Source organism: Typopeltis vanoorti, chromosome 11, assembly GCF_054136105.1.
Source record: "Typopeltis vanoorti isolate ZY-2024b chromosome 11, IOZ_Tvanoo_1.0, whole genome shotgun sequence".
Lineage (NCBI taxonomy): Eukaryota > Metazoa > Arthropoda > Arachnida > Uropygi > Thelyphonidae > Typopeltis > Typopeltis vanoorti.
Window position 1 is genome coordinate 45,234,065 of NC_143559.1, and position 25,043 is coordinate 45,259,107.

The following is a 25,043-nucleotide window of genomic DNA, read 5'->3' on the forward strand; positions in this document are numbered from 1 at the left end:
CAAGCGCTATGGTTGGCAAACGCCACATCCACTGAGCTACACATTATTTTAAAAATAATGTTCACAAATATTTTATTATTTTTGAAAATTATCTATAAAATTTTGATAAGTATTAGATTATTTTATAGATGAATAAGTGTATAAATTACTCATCAACTATAAAAATGAAGAGAAGAATGAATTATTTTTATATCTTCCTTCAAAGTTTTCTTCAAAGAATATAGATGAATAAATTCTTTTTATAAGTTTTTTCCTTTATGGAACAAATATTATTTTCAATAAATTTTAAAATGATTAATTACTTTTGCTATCAATAAATGAATACATTATTTTATAGTTCTTTTCTTTCAAATTTTCCTTTATGCATAACTTTTTATAACTTCTTTTAAAGTTAATTTTTCTTTAAAGTGAATACTTATTTTATAGATGAATAAATGTATTTCTCTAGCTGATGAATAAATTATTCATGAGCTATAAAAATAGACATATGAATGAATGACTTTTGTAGCTTCGTTCAAAGTTTTCGTCATGGGAGAGAGTGAAGAAATTATTTTACAACTTCCGTTAATGTTTATTTTATAGAAAAAAGGATTACTTTTAATAAATCTTAAAAATCAATAAATTATTTTCATAAATGAATAAATGATTTCTGTGGCTGATGGGTAAATTATTCATAAGCTTGTCCTTGAGTAAACAGATCAGACCAATCGCGCTTTCGTCATCTAAAAAAAAAAACAACACCTAAGAATTTCTTCAGAACAAGATGCTGTTTTTCGCACACACACAGATACTAACTGTATATAAAGCATAAAATGCATTATAAGGCACAGTCATATTAGCATTTTGGAATGAAGTCGCTGCAAGAAGAAAGTGGTAGGCTTGCAAGAGGCCATTTCGACAAATGAGGAGAAGAAATAGTAAAATAGAAAAGACCAGCGTACAGATAATATAACAGATATACATTACATGAAATAAGACAGGGTCCACGTCAGGTACCTCGAGTTTGCCACCCCCATATTCACTAAAGTGAGCCTTTGAGGCACAGGTACTAACTATATATAAATCCAAAATCCATCCATCTTTAGAATGTTACTTACATGTTTCAAGTGGTGGATCTAAAAATTCTCTAAAATTTCTCGATGCGCTCCAGAGGAGAGGAAATCTGCTCTTGCATTATCCGTCCCTTACAGACCCACTTCAATCCATCTATCTGACGCAATGTATAACTAGCACTGTATCTGTTCAATAGGTACTTCATGATCACTGTTGTACTAAGCATTCCTATACTTTCCCTTGGGCATGCTTTCCTTCTTCTTCTTCTGTAATTTCCTTTATCCCAGGAACAGCTCTCCTCATGAAATTTACCTGCAAGCTTCAAAAACATGATAAAACTTCTTTTACAATCTCCACCTTCCCGTATTCTGTTTATTAATTATATACACCTACCATTCTGATAACTATCACAATCTGCTGTGCTAACAGGTAACGATATAGTAGATTACACTCGTTAAGAGGTTCTGATTCCATATGAATAAATAAAAGAGGTTCTGATGTCATTAGCTATATTAGTTTCATATTCGTAAATATCATCCACACATTCTTCAGATTTTGAGTTGCAAACTTTTTCCATCTTAACTGGCTTGTTATTGTGAGTATATTTCTTCTCTGGCCTAGTTTTTTTTTTATTTCAGACATTAACTATAATAACTATCACTTCTATCACGTGGATACATTTCATGACTATATAAAAGGCAACCATAAACTCGGCTGTGTAGTGGCAGTCGACGTGTTTCCTTCAGCTTACCAATGGCATTCCAGGATGTACATTTGATTGGATCTTATTTTAATAATTTCACCGTCATTGTGACTTTCTTGCTACTGCTTTTCCTGTATATTTTCTATTTTCATTTAAACGGTAGAAGAAAACTCCCACCCGGGCCAATTGGGTTGCCAGTTTTGGGATACTGGCCATTTCTGAAAACGAACGACGTATTCCAACTTACGACACTTGCTAATAAGTATGGCAGCGTGTTTAGGTAAGAGTTTAGCATAGAAAAGAATATAAATTCATAATTGACCAAGGTATCATTCTTCGGGGAATTTGTATATAAATATATCAGTGATATGACATGAAATGTCTAGATGTAAATTTTGAGGCTAACGTCTACTCTAGTTTCGTGTGATCTATAGCTAAAAGTCTAAAATTTTCGTAATTTTTTTAAATATTACTTACTGCCGATCCAGTTATTGCACTGGATATCCTAGTAACGCCATTTATATGTGATTCCATCAATTGATGGATATGCAACAGTCATGCTATGGCTAACATTACAAGAGTACATTCTCGTTAATGAATGAATGAATAATAATCATTTATTCATCAACGGCTTTATATTTATGAAACTAATATAGCTAATGATATCAGAACCTCTTTTAATTATTCATAAGGAATCAGAACCTCTTAACGAGTGGTATCTACTACATCGTTACCGTGAATATTTGAAAGACGTATTTAGTGTATCAGATTTCTAATGGAATTTACAAAGTAGTGCGTGTGCGTGTGTGTGTGTGTGTGTGTGTGTGTGTGTGTGTGTGTGTGTGTGTGTGTGTGTGTGTGTGTGTGTGTGTGTGTGTGTGTGTGTGATTTCAGAAAAGGCGCAGCGTCAGGAAACATTAAAATTATCTAGTGAGCTAAGAAAATTGAGAGATTACATTAGAGCGAGCGAGAGAGAGAGAGAGAGAGAGAGATTTGTGTAGAAAACATACTTGGCCGGATCTTCCTAGAGCTTGATATATTATGGCTTTGTTGTATAATATACTGTTGAATAATTTAGATGCAATTATTAAACAAAATCTGTTCTAGTTTCTTTTGTTTGTAGTAGATGTAAAATTTGTTAGCACCTATTTGGATAAATTTTTCTTCTGCAGTTGTTCTTCGAAAATAATAAGGGTACAGGAAACTACCTTAGCAAATTTTAAAATATGCAATTCCAAGTATATGAGAAATCGTAGAATGCTAATATTGCTATGATATGTGGTTAAATGGAGAGGCTTTAAAAAGAGAGGATAAATGCTTGAAATTGGGTATTTGTTTTTAGCGAAATTAAAATCAGGAATCACTTTGGTGTGATAAATGCAGTTGAGGAAACTGAACCTGGTTTCGATATTTAGATCCTGATTACCAATGTTACTTCTAATGAAATTAAAGAAAAAATGTAGTAGGAGGTCTTTAAGCTAACAGCGCACTTTCGTACATCATTTGGAATAACAGTTGGATATGTTCACTTCTCTGGAAAAAACTGGATTTGAATTTCTTCATGAGAAGAATAATTTCTCTGTGATCTTCTTCACTTGGAAGAGATTTGGCAGATATTACATGGTAGTATCAGAGTATTCTTTTTTACAGAATAACATGCTTGTTTTCTTCCCTGAAACTGGATAATAGTCCGGAGTGCACACTCAAAATTCGCTGACGAATATGTGCAATGTAGATGGTGATTATGTATTTATGTGATATAGAATGGTGAGAAGAGGGCTCCCACGGCAAAGAAGTGTCATGTAATATATGTTACTATCATTACTGCTGCTACTACTACTGCTATTAATAATAATAGGAACAGGAGTATGTAGCTAAAGCCATTTCTCAGCTTGAATCTAGTATCCAATTAGTGGAAAATCTTAACCCTTTCTACGAGCGGTTCCCGAATTAGTCAATCATCTCAGGCACAGAAGAGAGGGATGTTTTTTTTTTTCTCTCGGAAACTCGGGAGAGTCTTTAGTCTCGTAACTCAAGAAAATCGACGATAGAACCAACACTCTTCCAGACAAGAATATTCTGTTAAGGTAAAGGTCAACCAGATGGCTGCACATGTCTGCTTCTCTTTATTGGATTCTGTTTATAATTAGTGATCATTTTTTTAACAGTGTACAACGAATCCCTGAAGAAAAGATGATTTCCCTTATTACGGAAACGCTCTGAAATTCATCAATAATTCACTGCCAGACAAATTTTAACTTTCTTTTCTATTTACTTTCTAGCTGTGTGTGATTCTTACTCACTTTCTGAAGCAAATTACAAATGTTTTTTAAATTTTTCCTATCACTTATGTTTTTTTGAGTAACAAGTCTATACATATTTGTGAAACTTGTATAGAAACAAGTTTATGATACATCTGATCAAAAATATCCTGACACCTACTCTTAACAGTAAACAGTCTTTCCCTGTGACACACTTTCCACTAATGGACGTTAATACGAGGTGGGCTACCTTTTGCTTCTCTGACAGCTCTAACTATGCCATGGGGACTTTCTATGAGGCTTCGGAACGTCTCTGGAGGAATGGTAGCTCATTCTTCCTGAAGAGCTGTAGCAAGAGAAGTTTGTGATGTGGGTCGTTAGGATCTGGAGCGAAGTCGGCGTTCTAATTCATTCCAAAGGTGTTCTATGGGATTCAAGTCAGAGCTCTGGGCCTGCCAGTCCATTTCTGGAACGTTATTGTCCACAAACCATTCCCTCAGAGGCCTTGCTTTATGGCAGGCAGCATTATCATTCTGGTACAGACAAGTCATCACCTAATCGATCTTCTACCTTAGACAATACACAACGGGTCAAAATGTCCTTGTACCCTTCCGCATTTAGTTTTCCATGTATCGTTACGAGGGAATCAAGTATTGACCCTCTGACAATACTTGACTCCTCCAAATTTCACTGTTGCCACACACGCTTGTAGGAATCGTTCTCCAGGCATTCGCCACGCCGATACCCTCCCATCGGACTGCCACATGGAAATGCGTGATTCATCACTCCAAATCACACGTTTCCAGTTATCCACTGTCCAGTGTTGTCGCTCTTTACACCACTGCAGGCGGCGGTTAGCGTTCGCAGGAGAAATGTTTGGATAATGGCAGATGCTCGAACATGGAACTTCATTCCTCTTAACTCTCGATGCGCAGTATGGTGTTGGATGGACAGATAGCAGCACTACGGATGATTGTTTCAGTCGATGTCTGGCGATTTCCAAGAACCATCTTCTTCAACGCTTGACAGTCCCTGTCTGTCAATAAATACGGCCTATCCGATCGTGTTTTGTTGTGGTGGTGCCTTCACATTTCCACTTACAATTACGTCACCAACTGTTGACTTGGGGAACTTGAGGAGGTTGAAATGTCTCTGACAGATTTCTTACTGATGTGGCAACCAATAACTAGTCCACGTTCGGAGTCACTGAACTCCCTTGACCTACCCATTCTGCTCATACTTGTTATCATTGAACAACACACAGTTCCGAGCCTCCTTTTATACCGGTAGGTGAGGTCATAGTGACATCTAGACGTCACTTTACGAATCACAGAGCGATGTCCAGATACTGTATATACACCATTAACTATATCATACATGCAGAATGAAAGACAACTTGAATTTCCATTTATAAGATGAACTTGGTGTTTCCCGTCTCAAACCCAAAACAGTAACCATTTAACATAGCATGACTCCACTTCCTTTTATACGAAGCGGTGTTGATCAGTTAGGGATCCGTGATTTTCTGGAAAAATTCTAGATATGAGTCCAGAAAGTGTATTTTCAGAGACACCTTGCATCCTATGCCATGATATGCTTTGAGCATAGAAGAAACGATTTCTTTGTAATCTGAAGATCTGTGGTTGCCCAAAACGTTTTCTGCAACTAACTTAAAATGTGTCTATGCTTTCCCTTTTTTTAGAACTTGTTTAAATTTGTGACTGTTCATTAACAATCTAATTTCCGGTTCAACAGAAATGCCTTCGTTTAGTTTTGAATAACTTATTTTTAGAAAATTTTGTTTCAAATACTGAAACTGCTTCTTTCTGATTTATTGCTTTTACAAATGTTTTCTTGAGTCTGAGTTTGATGAGAAGGGGTGACAAATAGACTTTTTTATGTCTCTATGAATGGTAAAAGAATGGTTTAACATTCGTTTCTCCAGATACGAGATTTGTATGCAACGGCCACTGTTTAAGCATAAAGATAACTCCTGCTTCTTCTGTTCTATTCACATAGGAAGAAATAGTCCTCAATGTATCCTGTTTGTAATCCAAGCAAAATAGCAATGACTATAAGATCAGCACAGATGTTTCGCTTGCACGCACCATAATATTTTTAGAACTGTTTTTATGTTTCATTTATAGTAAATGAATATGCATTGTGAAGGAGAACAGCTTTCAGACTAGATTTTGGCAATGAATAAAATATTTCCATTCAGACGGTGTGTGTCCAATACCATAAACCTCCATCAGCTAATGTATGTTAATACAAAAGGTCAGGGTATCACTTTTACTGAAATAACTGATGTACTCGCATTGACGTTGCCTGAAATGTGTGTCTTCCTTTCTCTAGCTAGAAGACTGCACCCTTGGAGCCATGACATTAACAATTCTGCGCGATCCTTTGTAAGATTCAGATCTCTTACATGATCATTCGATTCCTCTTGGGTGATTAAGTGTGAATCGTCGTTTTTGACTCCGAAATCATGTTCAGTGTCGGATATTTCATTTGTTTCTTAACCACCACTCTCGATGTCTGCAGGTGTTTGATACTGGAAAATAAATAGAATGAGGTACTGGCCGCTAAGCAGATGCGACATTTGGATATAGAATGTGTTTGTTAATTTTTGATGAAGGTTCATGGACAATTCAACGCCCACAATTCATCTCGACGCGGACAATTCATCTCGGGGAAAATTCATCGCAGGAAAATTTATCACAGGGAAAATTCATCGACAGGAATTTCATCGCGAGGGAAAATTCATCGAGTGGAAACTTTTACGCTGTGAAAATTCATTGCAAGAAAATTGATCACGGAAAAAATTCGTTGAAAGCACTATTCGCTAGAAAATTGAAATGATATTGCATTGATAAAGATATATGAAAAGTAAATGCATGAAAGATAAATTCACAAAATAGAGTTTTTATGTATTGATGTATTATATTTTAGATTTTAATTAGATTTTCATAATATTTTTATCCTTATACAATGAAATAATATATTATTGATAGGTGAGTTTCTTGATTTCTGTTTCCTGATAAAATATTGGAAATATATTTTATTACTTAAATACTGCAGGGTTTGCTGATGAAATATTAATATTTACAAAAACTGGAATAGGTATTAGGAAGAAAAGGCATCACATTTAAGAATACTTACTCTGCGAACCGTTCAGATACCCATCCAGATCTGATACTCGTGTATATATACGAGAGTAGTCTGAAAAGTTCTCGGCCTAACAATGAAAAAACGAATTTATAATTCCTAAGTTATTTTTATTTTTAAACATAATCTCCTTTAAGACATTTATTGCAGCGATGCTACAGCGCTATTATCCCGTCCTTGTGGTGGTTCTCAGTAAGATCTACAAAATCCCCCTCTACAGCTGCAATCACCTCTTCATTCAAAAAAAAAAAAAAAAAAAACGCTGACCAGCAAGGAAGATTTTTAGTTTTGGGAAGAGATAATGGGCAGGCGCATTGATGAAAGATGAAAGATGATATTTTTCTTCTGAAAACCAGGTTTTTCTCACGAAGTTTCGTTTAGCGTGGTTAAGAGATCGGAATAATATTCATCAGTTATTGTTTTACCGTTTTTAAGATAATTAATAAACAAAATGCATTTAGCATCCTAAAACACCGATGCCATGACCTTTCCTGCTGATGGAACCGACTTCGTCTTCTTTGGCGTGGAACAACCGCTTCTCTCCACTGTTTTGACTGCTGTTTGGATTCTGGTGTGTTATGGTAAATCAATGTCTCATCCATAGAAATAAATCGACGCACAAAAAAATCAGTTTTATTCCTGTTAAAACACTCCAAGCACTATTCAGAGATTTTAATTCGAGTGCGTTTTTGATCTGCCATGAGGAAGAGTGGCACCCATTTTGTGCAAAGCTTTTTCATTTGCAATTCTTCATGCAAAATATATCCTACACGTTCGTTTGAAATGTCTATAGTCTCAGCAATTTCATGCACTTTGACCCGCCGGTCATGCAATACGATATCGTACAATTGATCAATGATTTCTGATGTTGTTACACTTTCCGGACTTCCTTCACGTAGATCACCTTCAAGGCTGGTACGGCCATGTTTAAGCTCAGTAGCCCATTTCTTAATTGTCGAACACGAAGGAGAAGGGTGCCCATAAACCTTTATGAACTTCGAATGAATTTGTTTTGCGTTAAACCTTCTTTTATGAAGAATTTTATAACCTAACGATACTCAGTTTTATCCATTTCAAGGGATACAGACAGCACTTTTGCTTCAGATAGCTGTATAAAACAAACTACTTGATAGTATGACTAGGAATTTTGCATGGATGTTTATGACAGATGAGTCAACTTCGAAAAAAATCATGCCGATAGTGTTGCCATCTATGGTCGAGGCCGAGAACGTTTCAGACCACCCTCGCATAATTGAGGTATTATTATTATTATTATTATTATTATTATTATTATTATTATTATTATTATATTATTGTTATTATTATTTGACATCAGTAGTATGGGTAGCACTTCTGACAAGATCAAGATCAAGATAGGATAAGGAATCGTGACGTGATTGGTTGGTCATATGATGATGTCATTGTGCGTGACGTCATGAGTTTGGAATGTTTGGAATTTCCCTGGGAGCATATGTGTCCTTGACATCAGTTCTTGTGTTTTGGGTGGTGGGTGATGGTTCGAGATAAGGATTCGTCTCGTGATTGGTGGGGAAGTTTAAACAAGATCAAAATCAAGATAAGATAAGAAATCGTGTCATGGATGTGTGTTGTTATCAGATGAAGATAAGTGACATAATTTGTTAGTTGTAAATAAGTGACATTATTGTTTTGAAAGGAAAAGGAAGATATATTAGTGGATAAGGATTCATGTCGTGATTGGCGGGACACTTTGAACAAGATCAAGATAAGATAAGGAATCGTGTTGTGGATGTGTGTTGTTATCAGATGAAGATAAGTGACACAATTTGTTAGTTGTAAATAAGAGACATTATTGTTTTGAATGGAAAAGGAATATATATTAGGGGATAAGGATTCATGTCCTGATTGGTGGGACACTATAAACAAAATAATGGTAAGGTGATTGGGGGAAGCGACATCTGTGTCGTGGATGTGTGTTGTTGTTATGAGTTGTAGATAAGTAAATGGTTTGTGTATGGCATTATGGGTGATGGATAGAGATAAGATAGAGTTTGGAATGTTTGGAATTTCGCTGCTCCCCCCTCCCTTCTGTCAGGGACATCACATAGTGTGTTTGGCTTACGTATGGCATTGTGGCTGTTTTTAGCGATAAGGAATCGTGACGTTATGTGTTTGGAAATTTCTGGGGAACATATGTCTCTGTGACATCACGTGATGATTTGGTTTGCCTATGGAATTGTGGGCGATGTTTTAAGATAAGATATCTTGTAATTTCCCAGGGTGACAAACATCCATCATTGTCATCAAGTTTTGTGTTTGGATGTCTATAAAAGGCACTACTACTATTTTTCCAATAGAGTTTGGGGTATTTCTTTCCTTGTTAAAAGACTGGAAATTCATAGTGTAGAGTAGAGTCTAGATGGCAGCAAATTTTAGGATTTTCTGAATAATTTAATTATATGCTGGTGTCCCTGAAACACACTTTTTTTTTCTCATATAAAATTCATCCGAATATTTTGATTTGTCTACACTAACGATCTTAAACTTCATTACTCTTCTAACTAACATTATCTTTTTTACAAAATGTTTGGCTATCGATATTTTTTAGTTTACAGTTAAGAGAAAAACCAAACGCATTTAAAAAATAAATTAAAATAAACATACACTTAAATGGATTACAACACCTTTTTTATGTAGTCTAGAAATTCTGATGATAATTTAAATTACTTACAATTTTTAGAGAATGGCTCTCCTAAATGCGATTATTCCAAAAAAGATATTTCAAAATAGTTGCATTTTATATCCACAGCACAACACACACTCACACATGAGTTGAAAGAACAATATTTCTGTAAGTAACCAGAAAATCTAGCTGACTACATCCTTTAGATTTTCATCCATTTCGTACTCTTTTCCTTCCCACAGTGCTCATGTTTTCCTAAGCTATCTGCCCCCAATGACATCATAGTATTGAGGCTATGTGCAACTTCCTGGTTTTGGAATTCTGGTAGATTTGTTATTAAAAATCGTAATTTTTTTTTCTCTGTTTTACTTTAAAAATCAGTTAACTACATTTTTCTAGCCATAATAACTGAGCAGTAAATAAATAAATAAATAAATAACTGTGTGTGCATTTTTTTCCCCACACTGCTTATATTTTCATTAGTCTTTCTTGAAGATAACTCATTAATTTCCAGTCTTAGTTTTCGCTCCTGTTTCAGTTTCCCACAGTGACTAAGTGATTTTAGTATTCACGTGAGTTGAACTATGGTTTTTACATAGTAGAGGCAACAATTTTTCATTAACTCAACATGTCTTTTCCTGACTAAAATCCGCCATTGACTGACAAATTCATATCTCTAGAAGCGTAGAGATGCGATTTTGTTTTTTTACAATAATTAAACAGAATTGCATTAAGGTATAATGTTATGAATTTTTATATCAATTTGTAATCAGAATAACTGAGTAAAGTTTCACTGTAGAAAACGCAACAACAGCACACATCTTTGTTCATTAAGTTACAAATGCATATTTTATATTTTATATTGCTCAAATATTAAATTACCAAATGCTAACAGTTGCATTTTTATTCCAAAGCTCTGAATTTACTTATATAACAGAAATTTATTAATTTTTCTTTCTTTAGCATTAGTAAATTTAAGTAACGAAAATGAGACAAACAAGGTTTTTTCACATTCCTAACAAAACAAAAATTAAGACACTCAACTTAAGATGTGTCTGAAAGCAGCGTTACTATATTTCTTGAAAACAATATAAAACAATATCAACCATCAAAAAAAAAACGAAAGGAAGAAAGAAAGAAAAATTGTAAAGAAAAATAAAATGTTTACCTTCAAATAAATATTTATGATCACAGGAAGCAAGAAATTCATCAGCTTTTCAAAGTTTTGAAATTCCTACTCATATGTTTTCATCATTTGGTATAATTTTGAATGAAGAACAGGTCTGACTATTAAGTTCCGTAATGTTTTTTGATTTTTTCCCTTCCTATCGTGAGCGATGTTTGATTTTTGCATGTTGATTCACTTGTTATCTGCATGCTACGATACCTTTTTATTTTCTACAGCAAACCTTTTTAAGAGTTTTAGTAACTTGATGGGTTAAAATATCTAACGTCTCTCTGTAAATAACCAAATTCTAACAGTCGTATTGTTGGAATGTGGAATGACTGTTTTTTTCTAGTCTGGGGAAGGCATCTACACATATAGTAACAAAATTGTCACTCTTCAGTTCATTTGTACTATATTCACAAAACTACAATTCTGCTATTTGCTTTGGTCTCTGTTTTTAATTTCCCCAACACTAAAATATATGGCTGGTAAAGTAGTGAAATAAGTTTCGACTCGCACTCAAGTCATTTGATTTTATCTGCACACTATGATACATTTTTCTATAGCAATCTTTTTAAGAGTTTTAGTAATGTGTTCAGTTAAAATAGTTACTGTCTCTCTGTAAAATAGCCTAATTCTAACAGTGGTATGTTTAGTACAACTGTGTTTTCTTGTCTGGTGGAAGTATCTACAGATGTAGTAACAAAATTGTGACTTTTCAGATGAAATCTTCTCCACTAAAATTCTGGCTATTAATTTAATGCACGATTCCTTTTGCTTCCAAAAGTTGGCAGAGTTTCTTGAAATATTTGAGGGCTGGCATAAACAAATAAGACTTTTAATTCACTGAGTGGATTTTTTATAAAAAAGAAAAAAAGAAGTCTGGTTAGTTTGTGGCATGAAATTTCACAAGATAAAAAATGGTCTTGCTTAAATTTGGATAACACATCAACGACCACCAATTTGTTCATTTAAATTTACACATTTTATTTCAGTGAAATATTATTTACAAATTGTATTTACTGAATCTAACATAAACGTTCAATGGCCTATCCGAAAAAGAATATATACCGAATTTTCCTAGCATTAACATTGTACGCTGTACTCATTTGGAAAGATGCACTAAGATGTAAGAAAAATCAACAAAACTTAAAACAGAGTTCAATGCCTTATAGCCAAACGAATAATTAAAGGATACAGGAGATATCTTTGGAAGTAAATTGCGTTACTGCTGGTCTAACACTGCAGTCTTACATTTGTGATAAGTAAAGAAAGGTATCTTGAGTAAAACCCACCCCTAACCACATTCAGAGATGGAAGAATTGAAAACTGAAAGGAAAAGTATTTAAAAAAATACTTTTTTTAAAAGTTTCAGTTTCAGTTACCATGTTTCAATTACTGATGCACTCAATGTCTGGCGAAACAAATAGCGACTAATCCCTACTATTATCAAACTGATATGCGTATAGCAACATTCATCACTTTGAATTATGATAGCTTGTGTATGTTTATATTTGTGCATTAACATATGTAGAGTACTCAAGTTTAAATCCAGTTTTCCCTTATTGGTATATCTAACATCCAGCCTAGCATTATTTTGACCATCATTTCCCTAACAATATTCAACATCATCAACTAGAATTTAGTAGGATACCATCATCCTCAAACCATTCTTATTATTAAACACTTGATCTAAAACAAACGAATTTGAAATCATCTGCAGCTCATAATTAAAATCCAACTACTTCATATTGTTTTCACCCGGAATACTGACTTCGTATTAATAAAGCTAATCGTTTTATCATTCAAATAATCAGTTAATATAACTGCTAAAAATTCATCTTTTAGACTTCATTAATAATCCTAGTTTTAGGTCACCTTTACCAACTGACATAAACACCTTAGAATTTTTGCCCGTTTTATTACAGAAAGGTTTACTAAAGTTGCTAATTCTATCTACAGGCGAAAATATTCAATTAAAATGATTCTGATCTAGAACGCATATACAGGGTGTCCCAAAATTCACGCAAGATTTAAATTTACCGCTATTTGTGCGATAAAGTGTTGCCAACGAGAAAAAAAAGACAGCGTGACAGCTGACAGTTCAGGGTTATTAAAAACTGACCACACACAGTGAAGAGAGTTCGTTGCATGGATTATGGAACAACAACAAGTGGGTGCTTATTTTTCGAACAAAATCATCTTCAGCGATGAGGCTCATTTTCATCTTGATGGCTTCGTTAATCGACAAAATTGTCGCATTTGGGGGTTCAGAAAATACACGAGTGATTGTTGAGAAACAAATGCATCCACAACGTGTCACTGTTTGGTGCGGATTTTGGGCTGGAGGCATCATCGGTCCATTCTTCTTCGAAAATGCGGCTGGTAAGGCAATAACTGTTAATGGTGCTCGCTATCGCGACATGATAATCCAGTTTTTTGTGCCTAAATTGCAAGATATGGATGTGGACGACATGTGGTTTCAACAAGACGGTGTCACATGCCATACAGCCCGAGAAACAATTCAATTACTGCATGAGTCATTTTCTGGTCGTGTAATTTCCCGTTTTGGTGATCAGAATTTGCCGCCCAGATCATGTGACTTAACGCCGTTGGACTTTTTTCTTTGGGGTTTTTTGAAGCCTAAGGTTTATGCCAACAAGCCCACGACCACTCACGCCTTGAAGGAGGAAATTGAACGCTGTATCAACGAAATTCAGCCACATTTATGCAAAACGGTCATGGAAAATTTCAACAAAAGAGTGCGTATGTGCCAGCAAAGACGTGGAGGCCATTTACCCGATATGCTATTCCATGCATAACCCTATACTGTATACTTTATGAATCAATAAGAAATTACAATTTTTAATTAAAAACCTGTGTTTTCTATCAAAATTACTTCTTACATGAATTTTGGGACACCCTGTATTATTTTCCACTGAAGTTTGCACAGAATTATCATAAGTGTTAGCGCTAAAATCTGATTGCAGTTCTGTGCTACAGGAGGTGAAAAATATTATGTATGCATTCATATACACATAGTGTTTTAAATAAACATTTGGGTAAAATTAAAATTAGTTAAAGTTATTTAATTCAAATTCAAATTAATGGAATAATCGATTCTGTATTAATACTTCTCTAAATACGTGTATATCTAATATTACAATATTAGCTTGTGACAATTATCCCGTTCATCACTATCATCCCACCCGAATTCCTACTTACCGACCTCCATACTTTTTCTTGTATTTACTACTGATGTTACAGAAAAAAAAAACTGACACATTCTAACTTTAGTAGGCCACTATGCTACTTCATAATCTATTGCTAAATAAACTTACTCTAAATCAGTTCTTAGGTATGTGTAATTCTGCCATGTTATACAATTTCTGCAGGAAAATATCATACAGTATCAAACATAAACAATCAAAAATTAAAGGAAGCCAAAGAACTAGCCTACTCTCGCTTACACGCATACGACACCTAGTGTTTGAAGCCAAGTTATTTCACTTGAAATTCAAACTATTTCTAGAAAATCATCACAATGTTGACATTACATATACCTGTACATACAGCTGATTATAATTTATATATGAATGAGAGATCTTAAACCTTCTTAACCTACATATCTATTTTACTGTATTACCTCTGAATGGGATTCTGTAGAAGATCTCTCCCTCTCCCTTCTCAGTCTGCAAGGAAGAGAATATTGTATGCTTCCACTATCGATGACTGCCTTTCGTATTATTATTTATAATTTTGTTTTCTGGTTTATAAGAGTTTAAACGAGTTCTATAAGAGACCCTTCTTATTGGAAGCATGAAGTGACTTTAAAAAATATCATGCTTGAACGCAAGAGTTAGTTTTCCTGTTAGTTAACAAGAATAAAGATTATATGGCATTCTTATAAACAAGAAAAAAGTTCACTAAATTTTGTACTTATGTTACTGTATTATTATTTTGTTTTTCCCATTTAGCATGTATATTGGAAGTCGCCTTGTTGTTGTTCTGGGAGACTTCAAAAGCATGAAAGAAGCGTACAGTAATCCAGCAATTCAAGACAGACCATTTCCATTTCAGGTTTGCCCACTTCAACAAAGTCATAGTAAGTTCTATAATTGTTTCTGATTTTAATTCCTAAATTCAGTATATCAAATAACCATTGTAGCGAATAACCGTTGACCATCCAATTTCCATCTTAAAAGCACTGGCACGTTTGCAATATTAATGAAATTGCAAACATTAAGCACTATAAAACGTGATTCCATGAAATTTCATCAAAAACAATTAAATGAAAGGCAGTTTATTGAGTCACTAGCAGACGAATTTGTTTTCATTCATACATCCACATTTCATCCATATCGATGTCGTGCAACTCAATGAATTCACGAGTCCAATAAGAGTGCAACAGCTCCGAACACATAGCTGGATTTTCTACTCGACAATGCAGATATTTCTTTAAAGTAAGACAATTGAAGACAATTCATCGCTAAACATAACAAATATTGCTTAAAACCAGGAGTCCACTACAATTCTCGAAGGCGACAATCCTAATGCAAGAATTACTTTTCATATAGCATGGAGATAAAAAAACAACAACAGGTACCTGCAATAGCAAGATTATGCACAACAAATACTTGAAGTGAATACTATCATCTACTTGTCAACATATATATACTCGTAAATTATGTTCAACCGCCTCTCTATACAGAATCCAAAGGAGCAATATATAGGAATGGATTAAGGAGTATACTGTTCCATTCCATCAAATAATTTATTGAGTTTTATATATCAATCTCGCAACTCTGGTTTCAAAGCATATACGAGGATGGTCAGAATAGTTCTAGGCCTCGACCATAGATGGCAACACTATCGGCAAGATTTTTTTCCTCTGTTGATACATCTGTCATAAGCATCCATTTGAAATTGGAAGTCATTCTATCACGTAGTTTGTTTTATACAGCTACCTGAAGCAAACGTGTTGTCTCTATCCCTTGAAACAGATAAAACTGAGTATCGTGCAGTTATAAATTATTTGTAAAAGAAGTTTTAATGCCAAAAGAAATTCCTTCGAAGTTCATAAAAGTCTATGGGCACCCTTCCCCTTCGTTTTCGACAATTAAGGAATGGGCTGCCTAGTTTATACATGGCCGTACCAGCCTTGAAGTTTATCCACGTGAAGGATGTCCAAAACGTGTAACAACATCAGAAATCATTTGACCGGTGAGTCAAAGTGCGTGAAATTGATTCATCGCTAAACATAACAAATATTGCTTAAAATTGTGAAAGTCAAAGTGCGTGAAATTGCCGAGACTGTAGGCATTTCAAAAGAACGTGTAGAATATATTTTGCATGAAGAATTGCAAATGAAAAAGTTCTAGGCAAGCTGGGTGTCGGGGTTGTTCACAGCAGATCGAAAACTCACTCGCATGAAAATCTCTGAACAATGCTTGGAGCATTTTAACTAGAAAAAAACTGTTTTTGTGCATCCACGTATTACTATGGATGAGACTTGAATTCACTATTACACACCAGAATCCAAACAGCAGTCAAAACAGTTGAGAGAGAAACCGGTTGTTAAATGCAAAAGAAGCCAAAATCGGTTCCATCAGCAGGAATTGTCATGGCATCGGTGTTTTGGGATGATAAATGCATTGTTTTATTAATTATCTTGAAAAGGGTAACACATTTACCGGGGAATATTATTCATCTTTTAACCAGACTAGACGAAAAAAAATCGTGAGAAAAGAACCTGTTTTCTGAAGGAAAAAAATCATCACAAAGAACATCCATCCTATTCCCCAGATTTGGCTCCCTCTGACTTCTCTCTCTTCCCAAAACTCAAAGTTTTCCTCTCTGGATAGTGTTTTTCTTCGAATCAAGAGGTGATTGTAGCTGTAGAGGGGTATTTTGCAGATCTTACTGAGAACTACTACAGGGACGGGATAATGCCGTTGTAGCATCTCTGGGATAAATGTGTTAGTCTTAAGGGAGATTATGTTGAAAAATAAAAATGATTTAAAAATTATAAATTCGTTTTTCATTGTTATGCCGATAATTTTCAGACCACCCTCGTATATGGGTAAACGATGTAAAGAAGAAACGAAAACCATTGTAGTTTCATTTTGAAACCATAGCGACAAATGGTTAGTTAGAAGTAGCTGGAACACAATTGTTCTAGCTACTTCCTTTTGGCGAACAAAAATTATTTCAGATGATTTATGTTATTATTTTTGTTTCGTATGATCTGCATATCAGTAAAATGCCACAATGCTAAGGAAGGCTTTTGTATTGATATATAGTTGCTGATCTGCCATCTGGATGCAATAATATTAACGCATTTATGAACCCGTAAAGTGCTAATATGGGTTATATTCAAATGGAGGATTAAAAAGACTCAAGTACTTCAAGAATCAATACACATATCTAGATTCAAGTTTAACATGATAGCGGTTTCCACTAACAACACTAATCGAAATACAAAAAATGCCAGTAACATTTTTTAAAACTATTTTTATCCTAAGTATTTTAATTTAAAATTTTAATTCTCAGTTATTATAATTTATCAAAATTATTGGGAATTGCATTGCACTCTAAAAGAATCATCCTTTCTCATGGAATCTTTATTCTATTCACAAAGGGAATAATCATACGTGTCACAACCGCATATTATCTTTTCTTTCTTACTTGGAAATGGACAAAATCAGAACCATTGCAGATATTCTATCAAACCATTAAGAATGTAATTAATTACACTAAGAGTCTGACAAAGAATCTAAAGTGAAACTCCTCGAACATCTAAAGCAGTGGTTCTTAACTTTTTCGAAGTCACGGAACACTTTTGATTATAAGAAAAATTTGGGGAACACCAAACGCATTAGGGTCATAAAATTAACAATAAAATATGTATCGACTTGCCTTTTATAAAAATGGAACTTATTTTAATTCGATACTTGAGCTTATCGGGTTTTGTAGATTTCAGCAATATCACGTCTAATATATGTATATAGACAAAGAGATATCTATATTAGTAAGTCTTTCACGCTTTTTAGTTTTTATATTAGTCAATATTGAGAAACCGAGCTCACACAAATATGATGTTGAAAACTGTAACAAAATTTTCAGTGCCCTTGTGGAGAGAGCTGGGTATTCGTCTTGGACAAAAATCCAAAATTCCTCAAGAGCTATTTCAGAGAATTTCAATTCTAGAGTACGATCCGTTGACAAGATAAATAATTGTTCTTCTTCTTCTTCTTGTAACGAAAACTCACAACTCGATGTATTAACTGTGCCAAATGGATTTCGTGTCCAGTCATAATTGTGGGTATTTAAGGAAGGAAAGTAACTTGAAATCTTTTCTTCCAATATTGTTAAATATTCTGTTATAACGGAAATAATTTCCTCGACATTTTTATTATGGATCGAAGGAAACATATCTACTATATTTTTTTCTGATATACGGCTTTTCCAAAGAGATGTGTTTTTTCTGAAAAGCTGACAATTTGTCAGTGGATGTCAAAATATTTTCATTTTTCCTTGGATACCTGCATTAACGCTATATAAGTAATTACAAATATAGGCCAAGTATGCCATTTTAGCACACCAAATATCATTTTGAAGACATTTCACAAAAGTATCTGCACCTTCATTTTGAAAAAAGGCGAATAATTCATTCTTAAGTTCAAAATTCGGAATGGCACTTTACCTCTAGATAACCATCTTATTTCTGTATGAAAAAGCAAAAATTCGTACTTGGCTTCCATATGCAAAGTTTTTTAAACAGGCCTGCTTTTAAAGGTATTGACTTGATGTAATTTAGATATTTACAGCTTGGTCTAGTACAGGTTTTAATATTGCCAGTAATGTTTTTGAAAGATGTCATGTGACATCTTTCACCGGCGGAACACTTGTAACCAGTTCGCTGAACACAAGTGTTCCGGGGAACTCCGGTTAAAAACCACTGATCTAAAGGAAAACAAAAGCAAAATCGTACAATCAATATCAAGAGAAATAAGCGGCCGTAAACGGAATTGCTACCTGCACTTGTCAAACATAGCTACTTAATTAAAATAAAAGTAAATACACAAATAAATAGAAAAGCTTTTTGTGTGATGGAGTTTCACTAATCTCCAACTAAAGGCTAATTTAGAACTGACTAATATATGATTTTTTAAATCAATGACAAAAGAATAATTCAAAACGATATACTTGATTGTGAATTTTTAGAAGGAAAGGATGACAAGGTATTCGAAGCCGAACTTGATTTAGTTGAAATGTATAGTAAGAGGTAGGGTTGGAATGAAGCTCAATTATGTGAGTATAAATAAATATATTCAATTGCCGGAAATTAAACACGATTAAAACAGATAAACAAGAAAGATGACGAATCACTGGGCTATAGATTTCGAATACACACACGCACGCACACACACGCGCACGCACACACACACACACACACACACACACACACACACACACACACACACACACACACACACACACACACACACACACACACACACACACACACACACACACACACACACACACACACACACACACACACACACACACACGCACACACACACAGGAATAGCAACATGATGGGCTGCTGGCCGTATTTTGTGATAGTCATCAGATTACGGACAGCGTTTATGATTGTTTAATTCTTAAATGCGATATTAAGGTCTTGAGTATTTATTAGTGCCATTCTTATATATTATCGCTAGCTATTCAGATTCGGATCAAGTAATATGCTCTCGTCCTCTTCCTAGTAAGTAATGGTAACTTTCTCAATTTCATGGTTGGGTTCAGATTGCCTTACGTGACATAATATTTCAGTAGCGGCAGTTATGTTGATATTAGTGTAATATCAACATAAATGGAATGGAATGGAATGTTACAGTAAATGAGATTTTAAATGGTGAATAGTAAATCCATTATATTGCATCCTGATTGGCAATTAAACTTGTCAATCCCATTATATCATAGCAATATATCTGTTAGATATTGCTATTAAGTGCATGATTTCTTGGTTGACAGCAGTGGTTGAAAATGAGTATATATGTGAGTGTTAATGAACTGTGTTGTAATAACGAAAATGTTGACTCTAAGAAAGCGACATAAGAAATGAAAACGATAACGAAGATTGGTAGGCTTGTGATTTACGTAAGTAATAATGTAATAATCATATTTGGTTAGATTTAAATTTACGAAGTTCTTACATTTAAATTTTACTGAAATTTAAATTTAGTTCCCTCTTTTCACCTTTATGTAGATCTCCTCAATGTTAGCCAAACCCGACAAGATACCAAAGTTGAATTAATGATAAAATATATTTTCCATATACAAGTAATGAAATGTGTATGTATCGGGTTATTATGAAAATAGTTTGAATCAGAGAGAATTTTTTCTCTTGATTATAAAGTGAATTATACTTGACAAAAAATTATATTTTTACTTAATTCATTATCTAGGTGTAAGCAAAAAAAAAAAATAGTGTGTGTAAGGTATCTTTACGGCTTGACTTCTTGTATATATAATATGGTGACTTCACACGAAATGCTATACTATCCCATAATGCAAAGCATACTTCCTTTTTATATGTATATTAGTATGCATCGATCTAGCTCTCACTGATGAGGCCTCAGTCACGGACAAAAGCCGTTTGAGTAGTTACCCCTCTCCATAATTCACATCCGAAAGAATATGGGCGTTGAATTATGGTATACTAAAGCTCAGGATACTCAAAGAAATATTCCAATATTTCTTTGAGTATCCTTTGAGAGAAATATTGGAATATTTGAGTGAATACTCACTAAGTAATTTCTGGCATGACCCTAATGACTTTAAGTTCTTTGTAGAGAAGATGTTTTACCATGGTTATACTTCACTTCATTTGATATAAGTCGCTTAATTTATTTTTTAATTAATTTAATTTATTTTTTTTATATGTTCGTTATAACTTCAGGTATGGATTGAAGAAACTGTCTTAAATTCATTTTGTAGAACAATCGTTTTGATGAACTGGGAATATTCCGATAACTGTTGTTGGATAAACGATATTCTTCAATAAATTGCAGAAAAACATTCATATTCTATAATATCTTTTTTTTTCATCACTATAAAAGATGTTTCTATTTCTGATTATATTAAAATTCAAGAACCGTGATTGACTTGGTCTGCATGTATGCTATTGTGACTGATATGTTGCTTTTGTTTATATTTCTATTTCCTATTTTATTGAAATTCTATTCGAACACGTCAACTTTCTTTAAATAGATGTAGCTTCAGATAATGGACCTGAATGGCAAGAACAACGAAGATTTTTAATGCAAGTTCTAAACGATAACGTATTAGTTAAAGGTGAATGGGAACTACTCATCCAGGTATTGTATTCTTAATGAAAAATATATGCATATAAATTTCTATATAGATTTTCAATTATAATATATTTAGAGAATATAATGAATATTTTGCCAGTCTTCGGTTTATAAGAAAAATTTGGCTGAGTATATTCTTGTCGTTATAGCCCTCTTCTGTTGGTGCATATAAGGCAAATCCTACTGTGGCATAGCTGCTAGAGAAGTCCTTCCGGTTGTGAAATCTTACCTGCACTTTGGTAAAGAGCCGTCATTAAAAAGCACCGTCCGTGGTCCTAAACTAACATGAAATTTTCTAAGCTAATCATTAATTTTGTCTTTAAGATATTTTTATGAAATAAAAATGTTTTAAAGAAAAATGTACAAACGTTGTTGTAGATGTTGGAGTGGAGTATCATTTCAAAAGTCCACTCGTGATATAAGAAATGAATCTAGAAATTCTGAGGAATCATTAATGCCTACGTTTCATAAAAGTTATGTAGGATTATTTTTGTTCACGTGTAAGCAGATATATATGAAATTTTATAGAACTATTATCCTTTCTTCGTATTTTGAAGTTCAACAAGCCATTATTATAAGTTGTCCAGATTTTAAGCTAGATAATATCAATAAATTTGTACAGCTATAGCTGACTTATAAGAAATGGTCTGTTCGCAAATCAAAGGGATGAAATGCCTGATTTCCTTTTCATGTTATTATTATTATTATTATTATTATTATTATTATTATTATTATTATTATTATTATTATTATTATTATTATTATTATTATTATTATTATTATTATTATTATTCAGAGGGCGCTGTGTAGGCACACGAACAGGCGTACGGTGATATCGCTGTCCAGGTTTTTTTAGTTTTAAAGTGGTTCCAACTCCTGTTTATTTTGAAAGTGTTCTCAAGTAACTCTACCAGGCATGCCGAAGACAGTGATATAAAATTCACCGAAATCGGTGAAGAAGAAACCAAATTTTGAAGTGTTGAAAAGTGAACAGAGAGGACCGCGGTCAACATCGAGCGAAGAACAAAGGACGTCGCCATCTTTACAATCATGCCACAATTGCTCCAGGGAAAAAAGGTGAGTCATGAAGTGTATCAAATGCCTGGAGGATTTATCGTACGACGGAAATGAAATAACCTGTACGAAATGCTGTAGGATTCTACACTTAAAATGTGCTGGCTTTTCAGAAACAACCAGGCAACGTAAAACCAAAGCAACAATCGAGGAATGGAAGTGTGTAATCTGCATGAGGAACAAAGAAACGCACCTAAGACAGCCACCTACGACGCAGCCGATTATACGGCTGCGTCATCGGAGGCAAAATCAGATAACGAACTGAACAGATAAAAAAATGCAGGTGAGTCCTATAATTCCAACTCCTTAAATATACGAATAGATAACGGTCTACAGTAGTGGTTCTTAACCTGTGTTCCCCTGAACACTTGTGTTCCGCGAATTGGTTACAAGTGTTCCGCCGGTAAAAGATCTCACGTGAACAGTTCTGAGTGTAATTGGATACTCTGAATAAAAATGTAGAGGGAATTATTTCCGTTATAACAGAACAATTAACTATATTGGAAGAAAAGATTTTAAGTAACTTTCTTCCTTAAATATACACAATTATGACTGGATACGAAATCCAGTTGGCACAGTTAATACATCCAGTTGCGAATTTTCGTTACAAGAAGAACAATTAGTTAACTTGTCAACGAATCGTACTCTAAGAATGAAAATTTTCTGAAATAACTCCTGAGGAATTTTGGATTTTTGTCCAAGCCAAATACCCAGCTCTCTACAACAGCAGTGAAAACTTTGTTACAGTTTTCAACATCATACTTGTGTGAGCTCGGTTTCTCAATATTGACTCATATAAAAACTAAAAAACGTGAAAGACTTGCTAATATAGACAAAGAGATGAGGGTAGCTATATCACATATTAGAACTGATACTGCTGAAATCTGCAAAAGCCGACAAGCTCATGTATTAAAATAAGTTCAATTTTTATAAAAGGCAAGTCCATGCATATTTGTATTGTTAGTTTTATGACCCTAATGCTTTTGGTGTTTCCCCAAAGGTTTATTATAATCAAAAGTGTTCCGTAACTTTGAGAAGGTTAAGAACTACTGGTCTAGAGACTATAAAATCCAGCTTAGTAGATCTTGTGCAAAACCCCTTCTACAAACAGAAAGAACAAATAACAAAACAAATTCTACAAATATGAGGATTTGGTCAAACATAATAACTTAGCAGTGACAGAAGTGTTGCAAACAGTAAAAGACACCAAAATCAGCATTAATGCACTAAATGACAGGCAACACAATTTGATGAAAGAAACATCCGAACTCCGTCAAGAACTTCATGCTCTAAAAGTGCAACAGGAACGTTTAAATCAGCAACAACATAAAGAAGATCTTATCATAAACAGTCTTCCAGAAACTACACCTACAGAAAACCTCAGAGACGTAGTTTTAAAATTAGGCCATGTAATTGGCAACCCCTTTACAGCTTAACGACATTCAGACCTTAAATCGGATTCCTAGGAAGAGCAAAAAACAAGGCTTGCCACGACCTGTACCAGTCATAGTTCGTCCTACAAGCAAGTCCACAAGAGACAATCTCATAAAAGCCAGCAGACGGAGAAAAACAGTTGCCAAGGACTCTAAAACTAAATTTTGAAAAGAAAAATAGTTGCCAAGCATCGCAAGAGCTTGGCAACTGTTTTTCTCTGTCTGCTGGCTTTTATGAGATTGTCGCTTGTGGACTTGCAGCACATTCCACCTTTTATTATCTGAATAATTGTTTAGTACGATTCCCATTATTGCTATAGGTGGAATAAAACAGAAAATTTTCAAAACGTTTCGAGTGATCATAAACAGCGTAGGTGCAGTGGTGATGGAGGTAGTGTCATACAAAATAATGATATTTATTTATTCTAACGTCCTTGTTATACACGATACACAATTTCCTCAGTACTATTCGATTTGGATCGAGAAAGAAAACGCAATCCGTTTGGCTGAGAATATCCACCATGTATAGTAATTTCGTCGATAATATCGTCATAAATGAATTCAACATGTTTAAGTTTAACTCAAGCATGTGCATTATATGGTAAATTGATTAACTGCATCACTGAAACTGATATTTTCTTCTTGACATTGAGGATTTATGTATTTTTAATGCTATAATAATGTGATACTGACATAAGTGTTGGACTATATTTTTCCTTTGCTTTTGAGTCTTATCAGCTGTTAAAGCATGCATTCTTTGATTACATTTTTAGAGGAATATTGTGATTTTATTGACTGATTATGGTTTCATAATAGATTTTAATATACTATATATATTTATCACTATGACAAAAATTGTTGTGGAAATTTTCATGAGTCAGATTATCCGAAGTAAGCCTTTTACTTCGGATAATCTGATAATCGGCTAAAGGTTTTTACTTAATTCTATCGCAGAATTCCACAATTAGTTGAATTTTCCTAGGAAATCGGCACATTTTTATTTTCATGAATTTCAGAATTAGCATTTTGAATTCAAAATTCAATGAAATCACTGAGTTCTGATTTCAAAACTTGCAGAAAGAACATTTTTGATTAAATTCCCATTATAATTAAAAACTAAGATTTTAAGATTTAGGAAT

General features: G+C 34.0%; 1 protein-coding gene across 1 annotated transcript in view; it reads left to right on the forward strand.

Annotated features, from left to right (window-relative positions):
- The window catches only part of LOC150101493 (cytochrome P450 2U1-like), a 71,921-nt gene that overhangs the window by 32,367 nt on the left and 14,511 nt on the right, over positions 1–25,043 (forward strand). The window contains exons 2-3 of the mRNA XM_090400812.1: positions 14,993–15,120; positions 21,297–21,403. Coding sequence (XP_090256938.1) covers positions 14,993–15,120; positions 21,297–21,403 — 235 coding nt within the window. The remainder of the gene's footprint in view (positions 1–14,992; positions 15,121–21,296; positions 21,404–25,043) is intronic.